Genomic DNA, 19,778 nt, shown 5'->3' with positions numbered 1-19,778 from the left:
AGTAATAGGATTACTGTGTTAAAGAGGTTTCCTTTTCCAGCAGCAGGGCAGAGCTACCCAGGCTCAGCGCAGGGGATTCTGGAATGCAGAGCATTAGCTTTGGTTGGAGTTGGAGTTGGACCTGTGTCCCACACCCTGTGGGCCTGTATAGAGTCGCTCATGGGCAGAGCACCTAGAACGGCACCCGCCTGGTACAGACATTGGCAGGTGTGGACATCCTCTGATAAGGAAACTGTAAGAAAGACAGGATACCAAAGATGCCTCATTTCTGGTCACCTCTGCAGGATAAGGACTACGGTTGTCCATCTGCCCAGCCAGTGGGGGAGGAAAAGGTGACAATGGGGTGTGGTCCTCCCTGAGAGGCCTAACAGGCCCCTTTTGGCCCAAAACCCCAGGACTGGAAGGGGAAGAGGTGAGGAGGTAGAGGTGGGCAGAGGCGTCTCGAGTATATCTGGTTTTTAGTGTCTTTAGCTAAGGTGTGTCTCGCCCAACTACAGGCTTGCGTCCACACCAGCCTGTCCCTCCTTCTGACAAGGGTCCCCGGTGAGGTGCCCCCTCCTCCCTGGCCGTCTCCTTTCCATAGGGAAGGATGCCCCAAGCTGCGCCCAGGGGAGGGGACAACATGCACGAGGTGGGCTGGCCCAGCCGCGCTGGGAGATGATCTGCCGTAGCCAGATAGCGCTGTTTCCATTTGGTTTGGGGCTCTGTAAGGTGCGCCTGTCCTTTTGGTGTATCTTCTAAGGGAACTCGTCCTCCGGCTGCTGGTGAGACGCGTAAATGCCATCTTGGTGTGGCCTGGGCCTGTTTCCTCAGGCCCCTGCCCAGCCAGGCCTTTCAGCCTGTGGTGCCGACTGTGCCAACAGCGGAATAACGGAAATTGGTGCCAGCAGCTGCCTTTTATACACAGAAACCCAGTGTTGGCACTGCGGCTTGTTAATTTTTTTTTTTTCCTTCCCATGCATCTCAGGAGGTGGAGGGGATTGGAGGAGGATTTAGGTCTCCTCTCCACCTGCCAGGGAATTTTTCCAGATAACTCGAGGCTTTGTTGGTACTTTGGGGTCAGAAGGGGCGGCAGTGTTCAGGTAAAAGCCTGGGGTCCTGGGCTGCTTCCCCACCAGTTCGCCGACAGTCAGTGGGTGGACACAGAGCTTGTCCCAGAATTGAGTTTATGTGTGCTTCGGGACGCAGGGAGATGGGGGGACACTGCACCCCTGAAACTGTCTTGCAGTACCGTGTACCTGCAGTTCCTGGAAACGAACTTGGACCTACTTTCCTCTCCCACAGTAAAATTTCAGTACTCATTCAAAAAACAATTTTTTCTTTTAACAACTGGATTTTGAAGTTTAAGATTCTCATTGAATCTGATGCTGAGAGATGTGGGTGAAGACACCACTCGTGGGTGTCACGGCTGCAGGGAGGCTCATGATCTTGGTTTCAGATGTTCTCACTGGACCCCGCGGTCGCGAGCTTTGATTCTGGTGTGAGTTCGTGCCTCGGGGCTCCCCTCGGTCGGAGGAGCAGACCCTGTGACTTTGTCCACGGTGCTGCTTCTCGGACCCTTTGGTGTTTATTATTACGAAATGTTGTAATGCTCCTGGTGGGGAGGTCCTTTATCTCGGTTAAATGACTGCTGTTGATTGCGTTCCTGCACCCAGAGTCCCCAGCGAGGGATGCAGAAATCTTATTCCGCAGGCATACTGGAGAATCGCCTGCAGAATCTAAGCCGGCCAGCCTGCTGGCACGCTGCTTCCCCGCGGACAGACGTAAAGGCAGGCCCGCCTCCGTTGCCGCTGCTTGCCGGTTCTCCTTCGTAATGTCGGGGCTTAGTCGTTGACCTCTGTGGCAGTCTTAAAATGATAAATTCTAGATGACCCACAGAGGTGTTTTTTGGTTTGTTTATCCCTGGCAGCACGAAGGGATCTGTGTTTTCCGATAATAAAGTAAAACCTGCATTTGGACCTGAGTGATGTAACTCATTTGACCCGTAACCACAGTCCTCGGAGCCAGATTTCGACGTCGCCCGGAGCGTCCAGCAGCAGACCTGGCCCATTTCTCAGGGCGCCTCGTTCTAGAATTGTGTGTGAGACTGCGCACCCCCCCTTTTTTATCCCGCCTGCCTGTTCACATTTAATTTGTTCCTAGCCCTGTGCAGTGGATTAACATTTCATCAGGGTGGATTAAGATTGAATCAGCATTAAAGCGGTCTTTTCCTGTTTTCCTTCTGTCACTTTCAGGTGATCGTGGGCAGGGGTCGGGGGAGGCATGGGAGGAGGGGAGGCAGTGCTCATCCCTAAAGTACCCCGGTGAGGACCACGGAGATAAGCCAGAGCTTCAGTGTGAACGTAATCAGCAGTTGCATGTTGGCTGGCCTGGCTGGAGCCCTCTGCCGTGTTCCTCCATCTAACGAGATGTCACATGGAACAAAAGCTTTAGGGGTTTTATTTAGCTCCTAATCCCCACGCTGGGAGAGCCGAGGCCCATGTGAGCTCACCCCCTAGAAGGGAGGGGGGCGGGCAAGCCTGGCGCAGCCTCCTTTCTGGGACTGGAGCTGCCGTTGGGGAGTGAGGCGAAGTTACCGTGAGTGTTGTGTTTTGTCTACTAATGTTTCGGAGGATTAATAATTCAGACCGTACTTGGAAATAGAAAACCCCCAGTTGGTCTTTCCTGGCCGACTGGGAAGGGCTAGAAGGCAGTGGGCCTGTTGGGATGCGTGTAACCGAAGATTAACAGAGACCGGCGTCCTGCCCTGCCTCGGCCTCCGACCCTCCTTCCCGATGCCGGTCCCCAGCCGCCAGGTCCACATCGGCCGCTCCCAGAGCTGGGATGCCGCTGGGTGGTACGAGGGCCCCTGGGAGGTGGCCGAGGCCCCGGCGAGGAGCAGTTCCGTGGTGGACAGCGCGGCTGCAGGACCCTGGTACGAGCCACAGGGCACCGCTGAGCCCTACGTCTACCGGGAGGCCTTCTTCAACTCTGTCGCTGGAGGGAAGAGCCCGGTCACCGACTTCACCTTTTACGACAGCAGACAGGCGGTGATGTCCGGGCGAGGTGGCCTGCTGCCGCGGGATCACTACGGCGACGCGGCAGGAGCTGCTCGGGCACCCAGGGAGGCTCGCCACCCCCGTGACCTGGGACTCGGCCGGCCGCTGCCTGGTTACGGCGGGACGGGCAGCAGGATGCCATGGGACCCTGCCCCGCAGGAGGCCGGCCACCTGTACCGGGACCCCGTGGGCAAAGGGATGGCTCGGGGGCAGCGGACGCAGAGCCGGGCCCCGTCGCCCACGCGGTGTGGGGGGGAGCTGGCCGATGGCAGGTGCGCCCCGGAGGTCCCCGCCCACCCTGCCAGCCAGCTCTACAATGACCCCTGTGAGAGGCCCGTGGATTCTGTCCCCGCCCGGCAGGCGGCCCCCACCTGCCTGGTCGTGGACCCTGCCGCAGCCAGCGCCCCTGACGGCGGCACAGGGGTGGCCCCGGGAGCGCTGCACCGTGGCTACCGGCCTGCCCGGGGCGGGGTCCCCTCCAGGATGGCTGATGAGAACTACGAGGCCGACCCATCCTCCTTCCAGGGCCTCGGGGGCAGGAGGAGCGCGCTACCCGAGTTCCTGGCGCTCCTGCGGGCGGAGGGGGTGGCGGAGGCCACGCTGGTGGCTCTGCTGCAGCAGGGCTTCGACTCACCGGCTGTCCTGGCCACCATGGAGGACACAGACATCAAGTGCGTCGCGCCCAACCTGGGCCAAGCCCGCGTGCTGAGCCGCCTGGCCGGCACTTGCAGGACCGAGATGCAGCTGCGCCGGCAGGCCCGGGGGGCGCCCTCCCCCCGGGTGCGCTCCAGCAGCTTCAGTCATCGCGGCGAGCTCCACGGTGACCTGTCTGCGCTGGGCACCTCGGCCTTGCAGCCCCAGCCTGTGGGGTCCCTGCAGGCGGGGGACCTGGCTCGCCGCCCCTCCAGCGCACCGTCCCAGCACCTCCTGGAGGCGGCAGCTGCCTACTCTGCCCCCGGAGTGGGCACTCAGGCCCCCCACTTCCCCTCCAGCTCTGGGTACAGCTCTCCCACCCCCTGCACCCTGACGGCCCGGCTGGGCCCCACATACCCCCCGCAGGCCGGGGTGGCCTTAACTCACCCGGGCCCCACTGCCCCCCTTCACCCGGGCCCCAGAACCGCGTACTCCACAGCGTACACAGTGCCCATGGAGCTGCTGAAGCGGGAGCGCAGCGTGGCCGCGTCTCCCCTGCCCAGCCCCCATGGCAGCCCCCAGCTCCTGCGGAAGCCCGTTGTCCCCGTGGAGCTGTCCCCACTGCCACCAGCCAGCCAGAGCCTCCACACGCCTCAGCCGCCCTACCAGAAGGTGGCCCGGCGGACGGGGGCCCCCATCATCGTGTCTACCATGCTTGCTCCGGAACCAAGTAATGAACCCTCCCTGCCCTTCCTCGCTGGGGACAGTGGTGAGGGGTGGTGCGGGCGGAGGTGTGAGCACGGGACTGTGGGTCCTCCCGTTCTTGTTGCTCTCCCGCCACACCTGGGGAGACCAGACCCTACACCCAGGTGCACGCATCTGCTCCCACGCGGCCAGCTAGCCGAGGGGAGCGGGTACTCTTGAGTGAGACGGCTTTACGGTCCAGGCTGACCCACAGGGACAGCGGCGTGGCCTTCCCATTCTCGGGTTCGGCCCCAGGTCCTTAGTGACACTCTCTGTGCTGATGCGACACAAGTGTGTTTCTGGGACAAACCCAGAAGTCACTCAGAACAGAACGAAGCCGTGGGCTCAGAGACGTGGCCGTCTCTCCAGCTCACCTTCGGTGGCTCTGCGGAAGGTGGGGGTATCTGTGCAGGGCCTCCCACAAATTGGGTGACCCTCACTTGCCATGAGGAGTGTACCGTGGCGTGGAGACGCGCCTGTGAACGTTCTGTGCGCAGTATCCGAGGTAGGAAGCACGGGAGAGTTCAAACCGGGTGTCCTTCCTGGCCTGTGTGTTACACAAAGCAAGATGACGACATCCCTTAGAGCACCCTGTTTCAAAGACAGATGTCGTCTCGTTTTGGAAAACGCAGTTGGGGATTCTGTTTACTTGTAGGGAACGATATATTTTCAAGTTGAAGACGGAAAGCGCTGTCCTCGGTGGTTCTCTTCAAAGACAGGAGACACGTGTAATTTATTAGATGTGTTTCCTTGGGTTTTGTGGGTGAAATTCCCGGTGGACATTCTCTGAACAACACTTCACCTTGTGTTTTCACTGTAGAATCTTTACTGATAATTCATGCTCTATGTCAGGTTTTTCTTCCCCCCGTTTTCTTCCTTCTTGCCACCCCTTTTCAGAAAACTGAATCCCATTCAAATGAAATTTTTTTCTGAATAACTAGAGTTCTCAGGTGGAGAGATTGGTGTGAAAAATAACATGTACCTGTTTGGAAATGCCCCCTCATCCGCTGTGGGAGCCTGATCCTGAAAACCTGAGGGCTGGGTTGGCTCTCGTGTCACTTTTGGGGCGGGGGCGGGGGACGGTGACCTCGAGGCTAGCAGGAGGCTGAAATGGCTCATGTGGCTTTTAAGTTTGTTCATACAATGTCTTTGACTTTTTTCTTCCCCCTCTCCCTCTAAACAACATGCGGCAGGGGAAATTCAGATGGGCACGCGGAGAACGTATGCACCTTCTCCCTCGCAAACATTCCTTCTTTGCAACCAACTAATTTGCATGGCGATGACATTTGTTGCTGCAGTAATTTCATCTGATAATGGCCGGGCTTGCAAAGCGGATCTGAAAACATATTCCTTAATTATGTGTTGCTAAGCAACGGGAGGGTTTGGTCATAATCACAGAAAGATTATCTCCATTGAAGTCCTGGAAAGGTTTTGCTGAAGGAGGACCTGCAAAATTGCCTTATTTTCTTCTTTCTTCTGTTTATCTTGCGCTGCCTTCTAACAGAAACATTCCCCGTTATTTGGGTGAGGGTTCGGGGGATATTATTGAAGTTGTTTGGAGTAGGATCCTTAACACACTGTTTTGCAGACCAAAGGATATTGATTTTTTGTTTGATTTGTGTGGCTGCCAGCCAATGGCAAGGAAGGCTGCAGTCGGAAGTCTGCCAGCAAATAAATTTCTCTGTCAGATGATCTGTCCCGGAGCGGTCGTTCTCCTCCTAGATCCTTCTGCTACATTCAGTGTGTCTTTACGACCCTCCCCTGAACGTGGTGTGTCGGGGCCCCGGGGGCAGGAAACGGGCTTCTCCCGGCGTTTCAACCTGCAGAACTGGCATTGTTGGGGGGCAGCCTACGCAGTGTCCACGGCCAGATTCGGATCCTTGGTTCCTACTGCCAAGCCCCAGTGGTCGCTTTGCCCCCGAGAGGGCAGCATGCACACTTAAGGGAAGCACGCCAGCCCTAAAGTCTGGGAACCCAGCATTCCCATGGGGCAGCCCCAGACAGCCTGTGCTGCCGGGCTGAGCAGGGGGTGGCCGTCCTCAGATCCGGCTCTGGCCGCTGCGGCCATTGGCTGCGCAGCCAGCACGAGTAAATGTTCATTTTGGTCTCACCTAACCCAAAACGTTTCCCTCCGATCCGGAGAGACCGGGAATGCTCGGGAAGGCGGCTCTCTTCTCTGTCTTAGGGTAGGCAGTCTGTAGGTTCCCGGTGGGTTGTGTGTTTGGTTCTAAGTGCCTGGTTTGACTTCGACGTGCTTTGGGTGTTCTAACACCTCCTTGCTTTTCTCAGTCCGTGAGCTACCTGCTTCACCGTGGTTGGCTTTGGGGGTGGGGTAATGGGCTCTTTGCTAGTCCGTGGACCAGGCACTCCAGGGCCACTTGTGCAGCCCGCCAGCCCCATGTGACGGGGGATTAGTGCACGTCAGACCCGGACGAGCCTTGGCATCTGGTGGGTCTGCTGTCATGTACGTGCTGACCGGGTTGACCGTGGCCCAAGCTGCAGAACCCCCCAGCTGTGGCTGCCGCCCTGCATCATCCCTCCCCCGCATCACGAGGTGTCATGCAGCCCTGTCTGCGACCGTGCAGCGGGGCGCATCCTGCCAACAGCGGCGCGGCGGCCGCAGTCGGGTTTCTGTCTCCCCCAGAGACAGCAGGGCACACCGCCCACAGAGGGCTCTCCGAGAGCACCGCCAGCGCTCACAGATTCAAACGAGCAATGCGGTGTGGCCCTCACTGTCTGGGAGTTTGTCTCCTTCCAGGCATTTGACCGCGTGCGGTTGGATTTGTTCAGTGTTGTGACCCCCATCTAGTGCCGGGGCTGCTGCCCAGGGGCACATCCAAGGTCCGTTGGCACCAGGGCCATGGGAGACGGGTGGTCATCACCGTGTTCCGGGTCGCCAGAGCTGGTCACCTGTGTGCGGTGGTGTTTGATGCACTGCCGACACGCGGTGGGGGCCCTTGGCCGCCTGGGTAGGAAGGCCCTGCGGGAGAAAACTCTAGTTTCAGAATCAGAATAGAGGGTTGGTTGCGTGCGCACTTGGGGATTCTTTCCCTGTTCTTGGTTTTCTGGGAGGGACCCGCTGCACGTGACGGTCGGTGCTGGTAGGATGGAGGGGCAAGGCACAGGGCTTGAGAGTGAGGACTCTCAAACTGTCAGGTGGGAGGGAGGCCACCACGAGGCCCCAAAGGCACCGGAGCCAGCCAATCACACCCATCCCCTACCTATATATAGGTAAAGCCAGCCTGGGAGGGGTGGGATGGGGATCTGGGGACCGTGCCCCTGAGCTGGCACTGCAGGGAACCGGGGTGATCATATTAGCCCCTTCTGCCAAAGAGCCTTACTTTGGCAAGATCTCACAGTCTGACTGAAGAGACGTGTAGGCAACGCCTAGGCCCCCGGACATGGAGCACAGACTTGAGTAAGGCCGCCTGGGAGCTTGGCTCTGGCTAATTGATTCTTCACGTGTGTGTGGACCCCAGGCTCACAGGTGTGTAACACCGAGCCTGGTCTTGGGATGCTGTGCCGCCTGGGGTATGTCATCGGATGTGGGGCGCTGCCTTCTGAAACAAGGGACACGCACAGGGGCCTTCCGGGAGCCTGGGGTGGTCTGTGGACTGGCCACGTCTGCCTGAGCTCCTGTCGCCAGATCCTCTTTCATGTGGCCTGAGCAGGCTGGAAGTTGCCCAGGACAGGTCGTGCCCTCTCGCTAGATGGGCGTTCTGTCTTCCTGTTGGAGAAAGAGTGGGGCCTCGCCCGCACCCACGGGGCCCCGCCTTCGGGGAGGGACCTGGCAGGCTTGGCTTTGGCTTCCACAGAATAGTTTGTGTTTCTCTATCTCTTCCCCCAGGGATGCCTGCCTCTCCAAAATCTTTAAAAGAGGTGGCAGTCCCAACCACCCACAGCGTGGGCCAAATTTTTCTGGAGGATTTCCAGAGTTGGGGCACAGGGGACTGAGCTGAATGCAGTGTGGGTGAGTATTGGTAGGATCATCTGCCCAAGAAAAGGGGACGCTGACTGAGCCTTTACAGTGGCACTTTCTCATCTGACCTTTGTTCTTTAACTGCGTTATATTAACACGTGACATTGTTTAAGGTGTACACCATGCTGTTTTGATCGATTTGTATATGGCAACACGATTGCGGACGAGGCAGCATCCATTGTGTTAGGTAACTATCATATGACACCGTCTATGTTCATTACACTGTGCATCGGGTCTCTATGGATGACACGTGTCCCCAGTTTGCATCCTGAAACACTGTCCCTCTTGGGCATGCCTCCCCCATCATTCCTTGGTATCATCCAGTTCACTCTAGTTTTTACAGATTCACCCTTTTTAGATTCTACATACAAGTGATATTGTACATACATGTCTTTCTCTGTCTGACCTCTCCGGCCATAGCGTGATGTGTTCACGGCCCCACCCGTGTTGTTGTGAATGGGAGACTATCTTCCTTCCTCGTGGCTGAGTAATACTTGTCTTCCCTTCTTTAGCCATTCATCTGTTGATGGGTGTTGGGATTGTTCCAGGATCTTGGCTGTTGGGAGGAAGGCTTTGAAAACCACAAGGGTATGTAGATCTGTTGAGATCCTTTGTTCGTTTCCTTTGCATATATACCCAGAAGTGGAATGGCTGGATTGTATGATAGATCTTCTTTTAGTTTTTTTTTGAAGAACATCCGTACTGTTTTCCACGGTGGTTGGACCCACTGACATTCCCATTAACAGTGACTGTGATTTCCTTTTTTTTTTTTTTTAAGATTTTATTTTTTTATTTGATAGAGACACAGCGAGAGAGGGAACACAAGCAGGGGGAGTTGGAGAGGGAGAAGCAGGCTTCCTGCTGAGCAGGGAGCCCGATGCGGGTCTCCCTCCCAGGACCCCGGGATCATGACCTGACCTGAAGGCAGATATTTAACAACTGAGCCACCCAAGCACCCCTCTGATTCCCTTTTTACCAGACGCTCACCAGCACCTATTGTCTCATTTTTGTTTAAGATTTTATTTATTTATTTGACAGACAAAGATCACAAGTAGGCAGAGAGGCAGGCAGAGAGAGACGGAGAAGCAGGTTCCCTGCTGAGCAGAGAGCCCGATGCGGGGCTCGATCCCAGGACCCCAAGATCATGACCTGGGAGAAGGCAGAGGCTTAACCCACGGAGCCACCCAGGCGTCCCAGCACCTGTTGTCCTTTGTCGTCTTGATGATGCCATTCTAACAGGTGTGAGTTGTATCTCGTGGAGGTGTTGATTGCATTTCCCTGATGAGTAGTGATACTGAACATCTTTCCGTGTATCCTTAGCCATTCCGATCCCCTCCATGCCCTTTACCCTACGCTGTGGTTCTCCAACTTCCGTTTGGCTTCATTGATCTCAGGGCTCAACCTGGGTCTTCCATGGCGCATGGAGCCAGGAGCAGACAAGAAGTCCTCACTGGCTTTTGTATAAGATAGTGCTCTGCAAGTACTGTCTTCCGTTTCGGGGCTGTCTTTTCATGTTCTTGATACTGTCTTTGAAAGACAGGTTTTGATTTAATTTTGATGAAGCTCAGTTTATGTACGTTTCCTTCTCTTGCCTTGCACTTTGGTATCATAATCCAAGGTCATAAAAACGTATGCCTATGTTTACTTTCTTAAGAGTTTGACCATGTTCGCTCTAACATTTACGTGTTTGAACCATTTTGAGTCCAGTTCGCACATGGGTGTGAGGTAGGGGTCCAGCACATTCTGCTGCATGTGGCTGTCCTGTCGTTTCAGGACCCATTTGCTCTTGCTTTCAATGGAGCCGAGCTAGGGGAGGGGGCCCATGCTCGGGCAGTGCTGGAGCCTCATACTGTACATATTGCACCTGGCAATGAATCATCCAAGGAAAATAGACATTTCTAAAAGAAAACCAGCATATATTAGAAGACTTTCAGACATTTGGAGCTAATTTCTTGTCCCCAAGATATGAAGCAAGAATTTTTTTTTTTTTTTAAGATTTTATTTATTTGACAGACAGAGATCTCAAGTAGACGGAGAGGCAAGCAGAGAGAGAAGAGGAAGCAGGGTCCCAGCTGAGCAGAGAGTCCGATATGGGGCTCGATCCCAGGACCCTGGGATCATGACCTGAGCTGAAGGCAGAGTCTTCAACCCACTGAGCTGCCCAGGCGCCCCTGAAGCAAGAATTCTAAAGCTGTTTCATAGGAGCCTTACTGGTACATAGGCGTTTGGGGTTTTTTTGTTTGTTTCTTAGATTTATGAAATAGAAATAATGCGTGTTGTCTGTAATCGATGAGCCCTTGTTAGCCTAAATGTAATCAAACGTGCCGCTGTTGGGTGTTTTCCCCATTTGGGTGCTGGCTTGCACAAAGAACTTTCTAGTTGCTTTTCGTGTAAAGGAAAAAAACAAGTCTGTTCACTTTTTCTTGCTCCCTCCACTGCTCAAGGAACAGGAAGGTACACTGCAGTTAAATTTAGCCAAATAGCGGTACGCAGTGTATGAATAAAACAACTTTTTTGGCAAATTGTTAGGAGAGCATAAAATCAAACCTGTAAACGCCCGTCCCCACTGAGAAGGTGGGCGGCTCTGGGGACATGTTCTCCTGAGCACAGTTGAGAATTGATCCCAGGAAGGGTTTGCCAAGTGTGAGTGGAACAACTTGTTGTTTAAACAAGGTTGGTTGCTGTGGGAGGAAGCATCCTGGGAGGCTGAGTTTGTGAGAAGAAATGAAGGTTCCCGATGGGAACTCTGACTTCTGGGTCTCAGATGCAGGCACCTAGACAGCTGGTGGGGCCGAGGGGGGGAGCCTGTCCTCCCAGCACTGACAATATGAAAACGTCGCTTCCACAGGACTGCGGGTCAGGAGTAGGGGGGGAATGGGGCGGTGCTTTACCAGCATCGAGAGAATCCGAGTCTGAATCAGTCCCATAAGTAATAGTGTGATTGTCGTGGTTCTGGAGCATGTGAACTCCTGAGAAGGCTCTGAGTAATTCCCCATTTAGATGGCAGTCCTGAGGCTTAGAGGAGTTAATACTCTTCCCCAGGTCCCACAGCAGGGCCGGGACTTGAAACCAGCCTGTCTGATTTCAGACGTGTGACTGGCCACTGTGCCATGAGGAGCCACCGAGCACAGGGCTTCGGTCAGGGTCACGTGGGATTCAGCAGTGGTATTGAGCAGGGAATGGAAACCTGCCCAGGCCAGAAGCCGAGGTCTGTGTCCACAAGAACAGTAGAGGGGGTGATTCCAGAGGAGCCCCGTGGTGCTCCAAGGCTCATTTCCGCAAGTGTGACATCGGGGTGACGGGCTCCACTCGTCCCCAGAGACCTGAGTGAGGAGCCTGTCACACCGTGCACTGGCCCAGGCTTTGCTCCTGGCCAGACCCACTACTCTGTGGCAGAGCCAACCCTCCTTCCTCCTACCGTGGGAGAGCCAAGGAAAGGAATTCTTCTGTCTTAAATGGAGTGTAAATGTTCTTTTGTCCTAAGAGGATTAAGCCTGGCTCTGGGAAATGGCTCTAACACAGGGCGGAGTTGAGTAGAGGAACAAGCAAGCATGTAAGGGAAGAGGAAGCTGGGTGGGAGGCCAGAAGGCAGAGCTTTCCCTGGAGTCTTGTGCACAAGGAGGGGCCTGTCTCTCCGGGCTTCCTACCAACCCTAGTAAAGAGGGAAAGAAGATCAGTTAATTCACAGTCCGCCCCTTGCTCCTGTCCTTCCCACCTATCCAGAGAACCCACACTGGCTCCAGACGCGCTGCTGGTGTTCCTGTGTTCCCGCCGCATCGTGTCCCAGCCCGCCTCTCTCCGTCCAAGGGCTCTGTGACTCAGGACCGCATCCTGAGCATTGTCTTCTAGTTTTTACAAAACGTTAGTTAAAATGTTCAGTGGGCCTAACCCGGTCACGACTGCTAAGCTCCCATGTGCAGGTTTGGGGCCGGGAGAGGGGGCGCAGTGCGGGGGCTGCTGCTGTTCTGCAGCTGACCTCTGATGTCCTCTCCAGGCTGCCTGCCTCTTCCCGGGCCGGCCGCGGCGGGCATTGCCAAGGCCAAGGGGATATGGCGATTTTCCTCAGTTGAAGGGGGCTGTGCCTGGAGAGGTGGCCCCTGTCGCCAGCCACACAGCGTGGGCCTGGCCGCGCTCCCTCAAATGGTCAGCTCAAAGCTGACCTCCCAACCTAACCAACTTCTCCACTGGGGATTTCTCCAGTAGGTGCTTTTTATTTGATGGAATGAATAAGACTTTGTGATGGGTTCTAGTGTTTCCCCATGAACTGGGCTTCGAGCCTGGAGCACTTTAGAAGTCATTAGGCTTTAAGAAAAAAACAGTTACTGAGAAGAGCGGGGGAGGGGATGCGCCACCAGCTGTTGTGCTTGGGAAAATCCACTCCCGGCCGCTCCAGGGCCTGAGGGCAGCACCGGATAGCAAGGCTGTTAAAGGGTCTTTAGAATCACTTTCCTTTTTGGTTTTAGGGCCACATGAAAAACGGAGTTAGCTGAAAGCCTTGGGCTTCTTCCATCTCCCATCCTGGCCTCGGTGGCTGTCGTAGCTAAGAAACAGGGCACTGTTTTGTTATGGGCACAGGGCCTGCGCGGTATGGTCAGAAGAATAACCCCTGGGTCCGCCAGGCTCTTCCAGGGGCCTTTCAGGAGGAAAGCGTGGTGTCTGCTCCTCAGGGGCACCAAAGGAGTCGGGGCAGGAGCCGGCAACCGCCGCGGTGAGCAGGAAACCCTGGGGCGGCCGGCACGTGGGGGCAGCCTGAGCTCCAAGCCAGCTGTGGCCGCAGCAGGACCAGGGTGTGAGGCGAGCCTGTAGGGGCCTCACGGCTGTTGTGCGTTCATGGGTCACCTGAGCACCTTCCTTGCTGTTTCCTGTTCTTTGGAAAGAAAGGCCCCTCCAAGCACCAAAAGGGAATATGGGGTGTCCTCAGCCTGGTTGGGGGCCCAGCCCTCCAGGGGCTTCCCTCCCCCGTTGTATCCCCATCCCTGACTTGCCATGTTCCAGACCATTCTGCCCCCCTCCCCGTCCATCCCCCGTGCATCCCCTAGACTGTGCCACAGCCCCCCGCTGGGTGCAAGGCCCTATAAGTGCTCCCGGGAAGAGCGGTTGGGGCAGGAGAATTCTGCAGCGTCCTGTCAGCCCCACGTGAGCTGGTGACACACGCCGACGGCACACAGGCCAGCAAGTGGGCGTGCAAAGCTTGCCTCTGCCAGACTCTTCTGGCAACCATCCCTTCTTTTCTCATCTTTATTTCATTTTATTTTTCTCAAACATCCCCTTCTGTTGTTGCCGTGGGCACATTTTTAGAACTTGAGAAGTACTCGCATGAAACACACACCATGGGCAGGTAAGGCCTTTTCCGGGAGTCCTGGAGGGACAGCTCCTCCCTCCTCGCCCCTCCTCAGGGCTGGCGCAGGATGCCCAGAGAAGGCCCCGGGGGCCAGGCCCGCATCACACAGCCCCACGTCCTGGTGGCTGGGAGCTCCGGTCAGACAGGGGCATGGGTTCCGATATCCGACCACTCGGGAAAAGGCCGTGTAGCGGAGAACTGCCTCCGTGTGCCTGGCTTGGAGCTTTTGAGGTGACGGCTGGTGTTTGCACCACATGAACCCCAGCAGCTGCCTCCTCTTCTGGGACGTGGCTCTCCTGGGGGCAAAGCCCACGTCCTAGGGAAGCAGTGACCTTGTGAGTGCCGCGTGGGTTGTTTGCCGTTTTGCGTCGGTCGCACCACTTGTGAGGGTGGTTTCTCACTTGGCCGACTTGTCCGGCCCCGTCAGGGAGCGGAATGAGACCGGAGCCCCAGCGCAGGGATGGGAGAAGGTGAGCGAGGAGGGCTCTCAGGGGCGGCTCTGCAGTGCCGTTCCAGGCTCAGTGAGGTTGCCCAGAGCTCCTGCCAAAGGATGTGGGACACGCCCCCCCCCCAGGCTAATTGAAAGCCCCAGGAAACAGACATATGGTAAATGGTAAACACCCTACACACTCAGTAGTTTCTAGGAAAAATAGTTGGTGTGGGGAGCTCTGGGCGGCGAATACTCGCTTTTCTCTCCTCCGTCCTCTGTCGATGAATCCTGACGACTTGGTCGTCTCCCCAGTTACGGTTTAGAAGGGACAGAACTGTGTCGTGTCCCGCCCCCGCAACCTGCCCCCCCCCCCCCCCCCGATCTGTCCAAGGCGGGTGGTGACTGGCTGTGAGAGACCCAGCACTCTGAACAACCATGTCAGCCACTGGCTCCTGCTCTTGTCCCTGTGGCCCTGCGCTGGTCGGAGCTCACTCCCAGGGCCTTGGGGGAGGCACTTCCTCCTTCCGAGCCTGCACCTCTGGGACCTGTGTTGGAGGTCCCCAGTAGGTTGCTTCCTGTCCAGATGGTCTTGGAAATCACGTGTCGAGGGAGTCACGATGTTGATGCTTTCAGGGGCAGAGGTCAGAAGCCGAGGCCAGCATTTCCGGGACTAGGATGTATGTTGGCCCATGATTGTATGTTTGGTCTTACGGCACTTTGCGGAATGACCTCGTGTCCCTGAGAGTGGCCTGAGGGATAGGGACCAGGAGCTTGCGGCGTGCTCAACATTCTCTGGTGTTTTGACAGGTGAATGCATCCTTTTAGTCTCCGTGGTTCTGAGGCTCTAGGGCCAACCAGCAGAAAGAGGGACTTGGGTGGGCTGCAGAAGGGGTCCCAGCTTGGAAGGTAGCAAAGAGGGGGAGGTGTGGTTTTTTTCTGGTGCCACAAGATCATGTTGGAGGACACTTAACTGAGATTCATCTCTTGAGCCACAAAATCCAGACCCACCCCAAAAGGAAGGGTCCATCCCTGCTGTGAGGAACCCCAGATGAGGGTTCTTGATTTGGTGGCCATGTGTAATTGACAAAAGGCCAGTGTCGCTGTGGAGAGAGGAACTTGAAGTCCTGCCCATCCCCTGAGCTGGGATCACCTGTCCGTCATCAGACTAGATGAGGCCTGGGCCAGGGTCTGTGGCTCTGTCCGATGCCCAAGGCATGCTGGGAAGGTTGGGAGGTGAATCTTGACCTCACCCAGATGGGAAGCTAGTGAGTCCTTGAACACGCGCGTCATCGGCTGTTCCCAAGCCCAGCGTCTGCCCAGGCCACATCCCTCCATCCCCTCCTCCCTACTTACATGCTCCAGGACCACCTTTTGGGGAGATCCAGAACAGGAATCACATTTTGCCACAGTCAGAAGCAGAGCCTGGGGGCACCTGGGTGGCTCAGTGGGTTAAAGCCTCTGCCTTCTGCTCAGGTCATGACATCAGGGTCCTGGGATCGAGCCCTGCATCGGGTTCTCTGCTCAGCAGGGACCCTGCTTCCCCCTCTCTCTCTGCCTGCCTCTCTGCCTACTTGTGATCTCTGTCAGATACATAAATAAAACCTTAAAAAAAAAAGAAAGAAAAACGGGAAGCAGAGCCTGGTTTCCTGGGCTGCTTTGCTGTGAAAACGTGTCCCACGGCGGCCTGCTTGGTTTTCCATCATGTCCCTGTGGCCCTGAGCCGGTCAAACCTCAGTCCTCTGAACCTGTCCCTTCCCCGAGACCTTGGTGGGGGGGAGCACTTCCTCCTCTGTGCGTTTCAGCCGGTCAGGCAGGAGGTGCTCAGGGCTGGTGCTCAGCCCACCCCAGTGGAAAGCACCTGTTTCAGGAGCTTCAGGGCAGAGGGATTCACCGGAAATACGAGGCCCCCTGGAGCCTGGTGAGGATCATGGACACAAACACTCCAAGCCAGGAGCCACTCTGGGAAGGGTGCATAGAGGTGGCCGGTCAGCCCCCGGGGCCACGTGTGATTATCCAAGGGGCTCATTGCAAGCAAGTCATCAATGGTTCTTGCTTTTGTTTTGAGGCTCTGCTGGAGAAAGCAGTTTCTGACCCTTGTCTCCGTTTAGGGTCTGCAGTGTGGTGTGGACACTGTACAGTTCATCAGACTGGTGACTCAGTTTCCCTGGGTGCTCTGAGGAACCAGTTAAAGCAGCCACAAATGCTTGTCTTTCTGGAGGTACAGAAGTTCTCCTTTTCTCTGAACAGGGTGATGTAGACACTCACTTCTGATCCTGAATTGGGCACACACATGTGCACTGGTTTGGCCGCGATCACCCGGCAAGCCTCGGTGGGGAGAAGGTAGTGGCCGAGGCTCCTGGGAGCCTCCTGTTTGGCCGGCTTTCTGTCCAGCTGTTACCTGAGCTGCAGAGGGGGTGGCCTGAAACCATCTCACTGCGAGGGCCACGACTCATTAAGATCCATGTTTTATTTAAGATGCTGATCTCCTTATCCTTTGGCCATCTCTAAAGCGAACTTCAGAGAACACTAAAATCAGAGCCAAGGAGTGACTTAAAATCCGACTGGTCCGTGGGACACAGCCAGCCCTGTGAGCGGTTGCCTTGGGGTTGCCTTGGGGTGGGGTGCTATCACCCCCAGCATCCCGGCTGACGTGTGCGATGCGGCGGTTACGAGTGTGTTCGTGGCTCAGTGGAAGATCAGTGTCTCGGGGCATCTGACTGCCCCCGAGGTGCTGTGCTCCCAGAGCATAGTGTCTGCTCAGAGCGACCCTCCTACCTGGTCAAGCCGCTCATCCCAGGGGGACTTGGGGCAGCACCTGGAGGGGCTGAGGGTCTGCACGGGATGGCACGGCCATTGCCACATTCTTTTCCTTTTTATTCCCCGGTGGCTGTTTTGTTCCTGACTCCTGCTGTTTCTCCAGCACTGGCCTGGGGCTAGCCCTTACTCAAGGTTGAGTTAAGTAATTTTCTGCCTTGCAAGGTCCTTGATGGCCTAGTGCAGGGACGCTGCGGAGCTCGGGGCCGCTGGGCCCGTGCTCTGCCCACAGGCCTCTGCTCGCCCACCAGGCCCCTCCTGCACCCTGTCGCCCTCTGGGTTCCCGGTGTCCGTGGAGCAAAAGGTTGAACAACTTCCTACCAGACCGGGGAGTGACCTGATGATGCAAGGCTCCTAGGGCCCTGGCCATAAGGCTTAGTTAGCATCAGGTGGAGGTTCTAGGGTGTGCTGATGGAGGAGTCCAAGAACTGGGGGCTCCTCCAGAAAGTGAGGAGACAGGGATGCTGTTTCAAAAGGCCATGCCAGGGTCTCCATTCCCAGTGGCCAGGCCTCAGGGCAGGGCAGGGGGTGCTCGGAGTCTGCCGTGGGGTGGAGCAGCCTGACCCTCAGGGACGCCTGTGATTATGAATCCCGTAACTGACATGCCCCACAGCCCAGACCTGCTTGGGGCGCCGACCCTGCACACGTCTTCTGGGCCTTAAGCAGACTTGATCCATCCTGGTGACACCTGGGGACCAGCTTCCCGGGGTTTCTGCAGCATCAGCGTGGGTCATATCCATGCTGCTGTCTTTGTCAGATCACAGGTGCAAGTGCTTGCGCGCGCTCGCGTGCACACACACACCCCTGATGGGACAGTCTGCAGTGCCCCCCACCCACCCTTGCTGGCTCCAGTGTGAGTGTGGATGGCCCGATGCCCTTGCCTTGGAATTGACATGTCCATTCTGCTACGTGACGTTGTTTAGAGCAAAGTTCGAGGACAGTTGTGGGCCTGTCCTTCCTTCTTCTGGGGCCTTTGTACATCTCCCTGCTCCCTTCTGACCTTCACCTTCCTTTCCCAGTTTCTAGAGGGGATTGAGCTCACTCAAGAGTGGCAGACACATGTCCCCCCAGCCTTGCACGGGCACTCACTGGGGCGTCGTGACCAACAGGGACTTGGAGGCTAAAAGTGCTGAGATCCATTAGTGATGTCTGCCGTGGATGCAGAAAATGCACGTGTGTGTTTGCGTTCCTGGGGCGGGTTTGCTCTACTTCCTTCTCTTCGGGGCTGACGCACCAAGGTGCCTAAGGGCAGCTCCCTTCCAGCCTGAGCTGCATTTTTGAGGTGAGCTCCTCTAACCTCTATGCTAGAAAAGTTGCTTCCCACAGTTGGCCCTGATTAAAACCCACTTTGTGTTCCCGGTTGTGAAGCCGCCCAGGGAAAAGCCGTTTACTCCATTAGCCGATTCCCGGTGCCTTTGGAGCTGCTGAGGGGAGCGGCCGCCTCTTGTCCGTCTGCAGGTCCCCGGAACCATGCCCGCCCCGCGTGCCAGAGCCCGTCGGAGAGGAGTGAGGCCAAACCCCGCTCGGGGCGGGGGGGTCCGCGTCGGAGAGACGCTGCTGCCACGCGGGCTGGGAGCTGCGAGCTGCTGTTGGTCTCCCGGAACCGACCCGACTTAGGTGTCGGCTGGGACACGTGCTGCGTGCGGGATGTGCACCTGCTCTCGGTTCTTGGCCCTCAGACTGAGCATGTCCGTTCCTCCACCATCACCTCCCACCAGGCCAAGCAAGCCTCCCCCGTCAGAACCGTCCAGCTGTAAGACGAGACAACCCGAGGAAAAATCGAGTTCTCTGTTCGCGTTGGGGGTCACATACCTGCGTGTGTCAAGTTCTCAAAATGATCCCGCGGCCTGGCCAGTGCAGGGTGGCCCCCGAGAAACGCGTGTTTGCCCGAGGAGAACACAGTGACGTGGACCCAGAGATGAGGTTTCTAAGAGGAGCTGTGTTTTTTAAGCCTGAAAACAGTGCCATGCTTACCAACACACATTTTGTTACAGTCGCGACCTTGAAGCCTCACCCTCGTCTTCTCCCATGTTCGTTCTCTTGAAAGGCAAGGGTCGCTGCCGTGGGCATGGGTATTGTCCCCAGGCCTCTGGACACAGGGACAGTCACTGTGCCTTTGCCGGCTTTCCGGACCCACCTTCTGAACAAGCAGGATAGTTGTGGTCGAGACCCCGTGGCTGACCATGTAGGACCGTTTTTACTACGTGGATAAACCGTGTTTACAAGCAAGGGAGACCTCTCTCCTGGACACGAGGCTTCTGGAACCCCGTGCACTGGAGTAGAGGCTGGGACCCCCACCCAACACAGCCATGTCTGCAGGTCGAATGCTGAACGTCGGATGGTATGTTTACGACCCAAGGTCAGCGTCTGCTCCCCAGTTTGACCACAGACATGAGCTTCAGCTCCAGACTGTGGAAATGCAGGCCTGTGAAATAGGCCCTTTATCAGGCCTTCCATCTGAGTCTGTGTCTGGCCTTCTGGAAATCGGGACTGCTGAGCCCAGTGAGGAGGGTTGGTTTGTGCAGGGGCGCGGGAAGTGACTTTGGTTGAGGAGCACCTGCATTTAAACATTTTTTTTTTAAGATTTTATTTATTTATTTGTCAGAGAGAGCACAAGCAGGCAGAGTGGCAGGCAGAGGCAGAGGGAGAAGCAGGCTCCCCACTGAGCAGGGAGCCCGATGCGGGACTGGATCCCAGGAGTCTGGGATCATGACCTGAGCCGAAGGCAGCGGCTTAACCGACTGAGCCACCCAGGCGTCCCAAGGAGCACCTGCATTTGAGGAGAGGCCGTTCATGGGT

General features: G+C 56.4%; 1 protein-coding gene across 3 annotated transcripts in view; it reads left to right on the top strand.

The window, feature by feature from the left end:
• Positions 1–19,778, top strand: part of LOC111145392 (C-terminal binding protein 2) — a 153,746-nt gene that overhangs the window by 117,512 nt on the left and 16,456 nt on the right. Inside the window, exon 1 of one of the 3 annotated variants that reach the window (XM_022500264.1) lies at positions 2,775–4,401. The exons of the other annotated variants lie outside the window; for them this stretch is intronic. Coding sequence (XP_022355972.1) covers positions 2,775–4,401 — 1,627 coding nt within the window. Of the gene's footprint in view, positions 1–2,774; positions 4,402–19,778 lie in introns of those variants that run through there. 3 annotated transcript variants of the gene reach the window in all.

Source organism: Enhydra lutris, unplaced genomic scaffold (assembly GCF_002288905.1).
Source record: "Enhydra lutris kenyoni isolate GAN:26980312 unplaced genomic scaffold, ASM228890v2 scaffoldscaffold12, whole genome shotgun sequence".
Lineage (NCBI taxonomy): Eukaryota > Metazoa > Chordata > Mammalia > Carnivora > Mustelidae > Enhydra > Enhydra lutris.
Note: the sequence above shows the minus strand (reverse complement) of the source record. Positions and strands in the feature narration are given on the sequence as shown.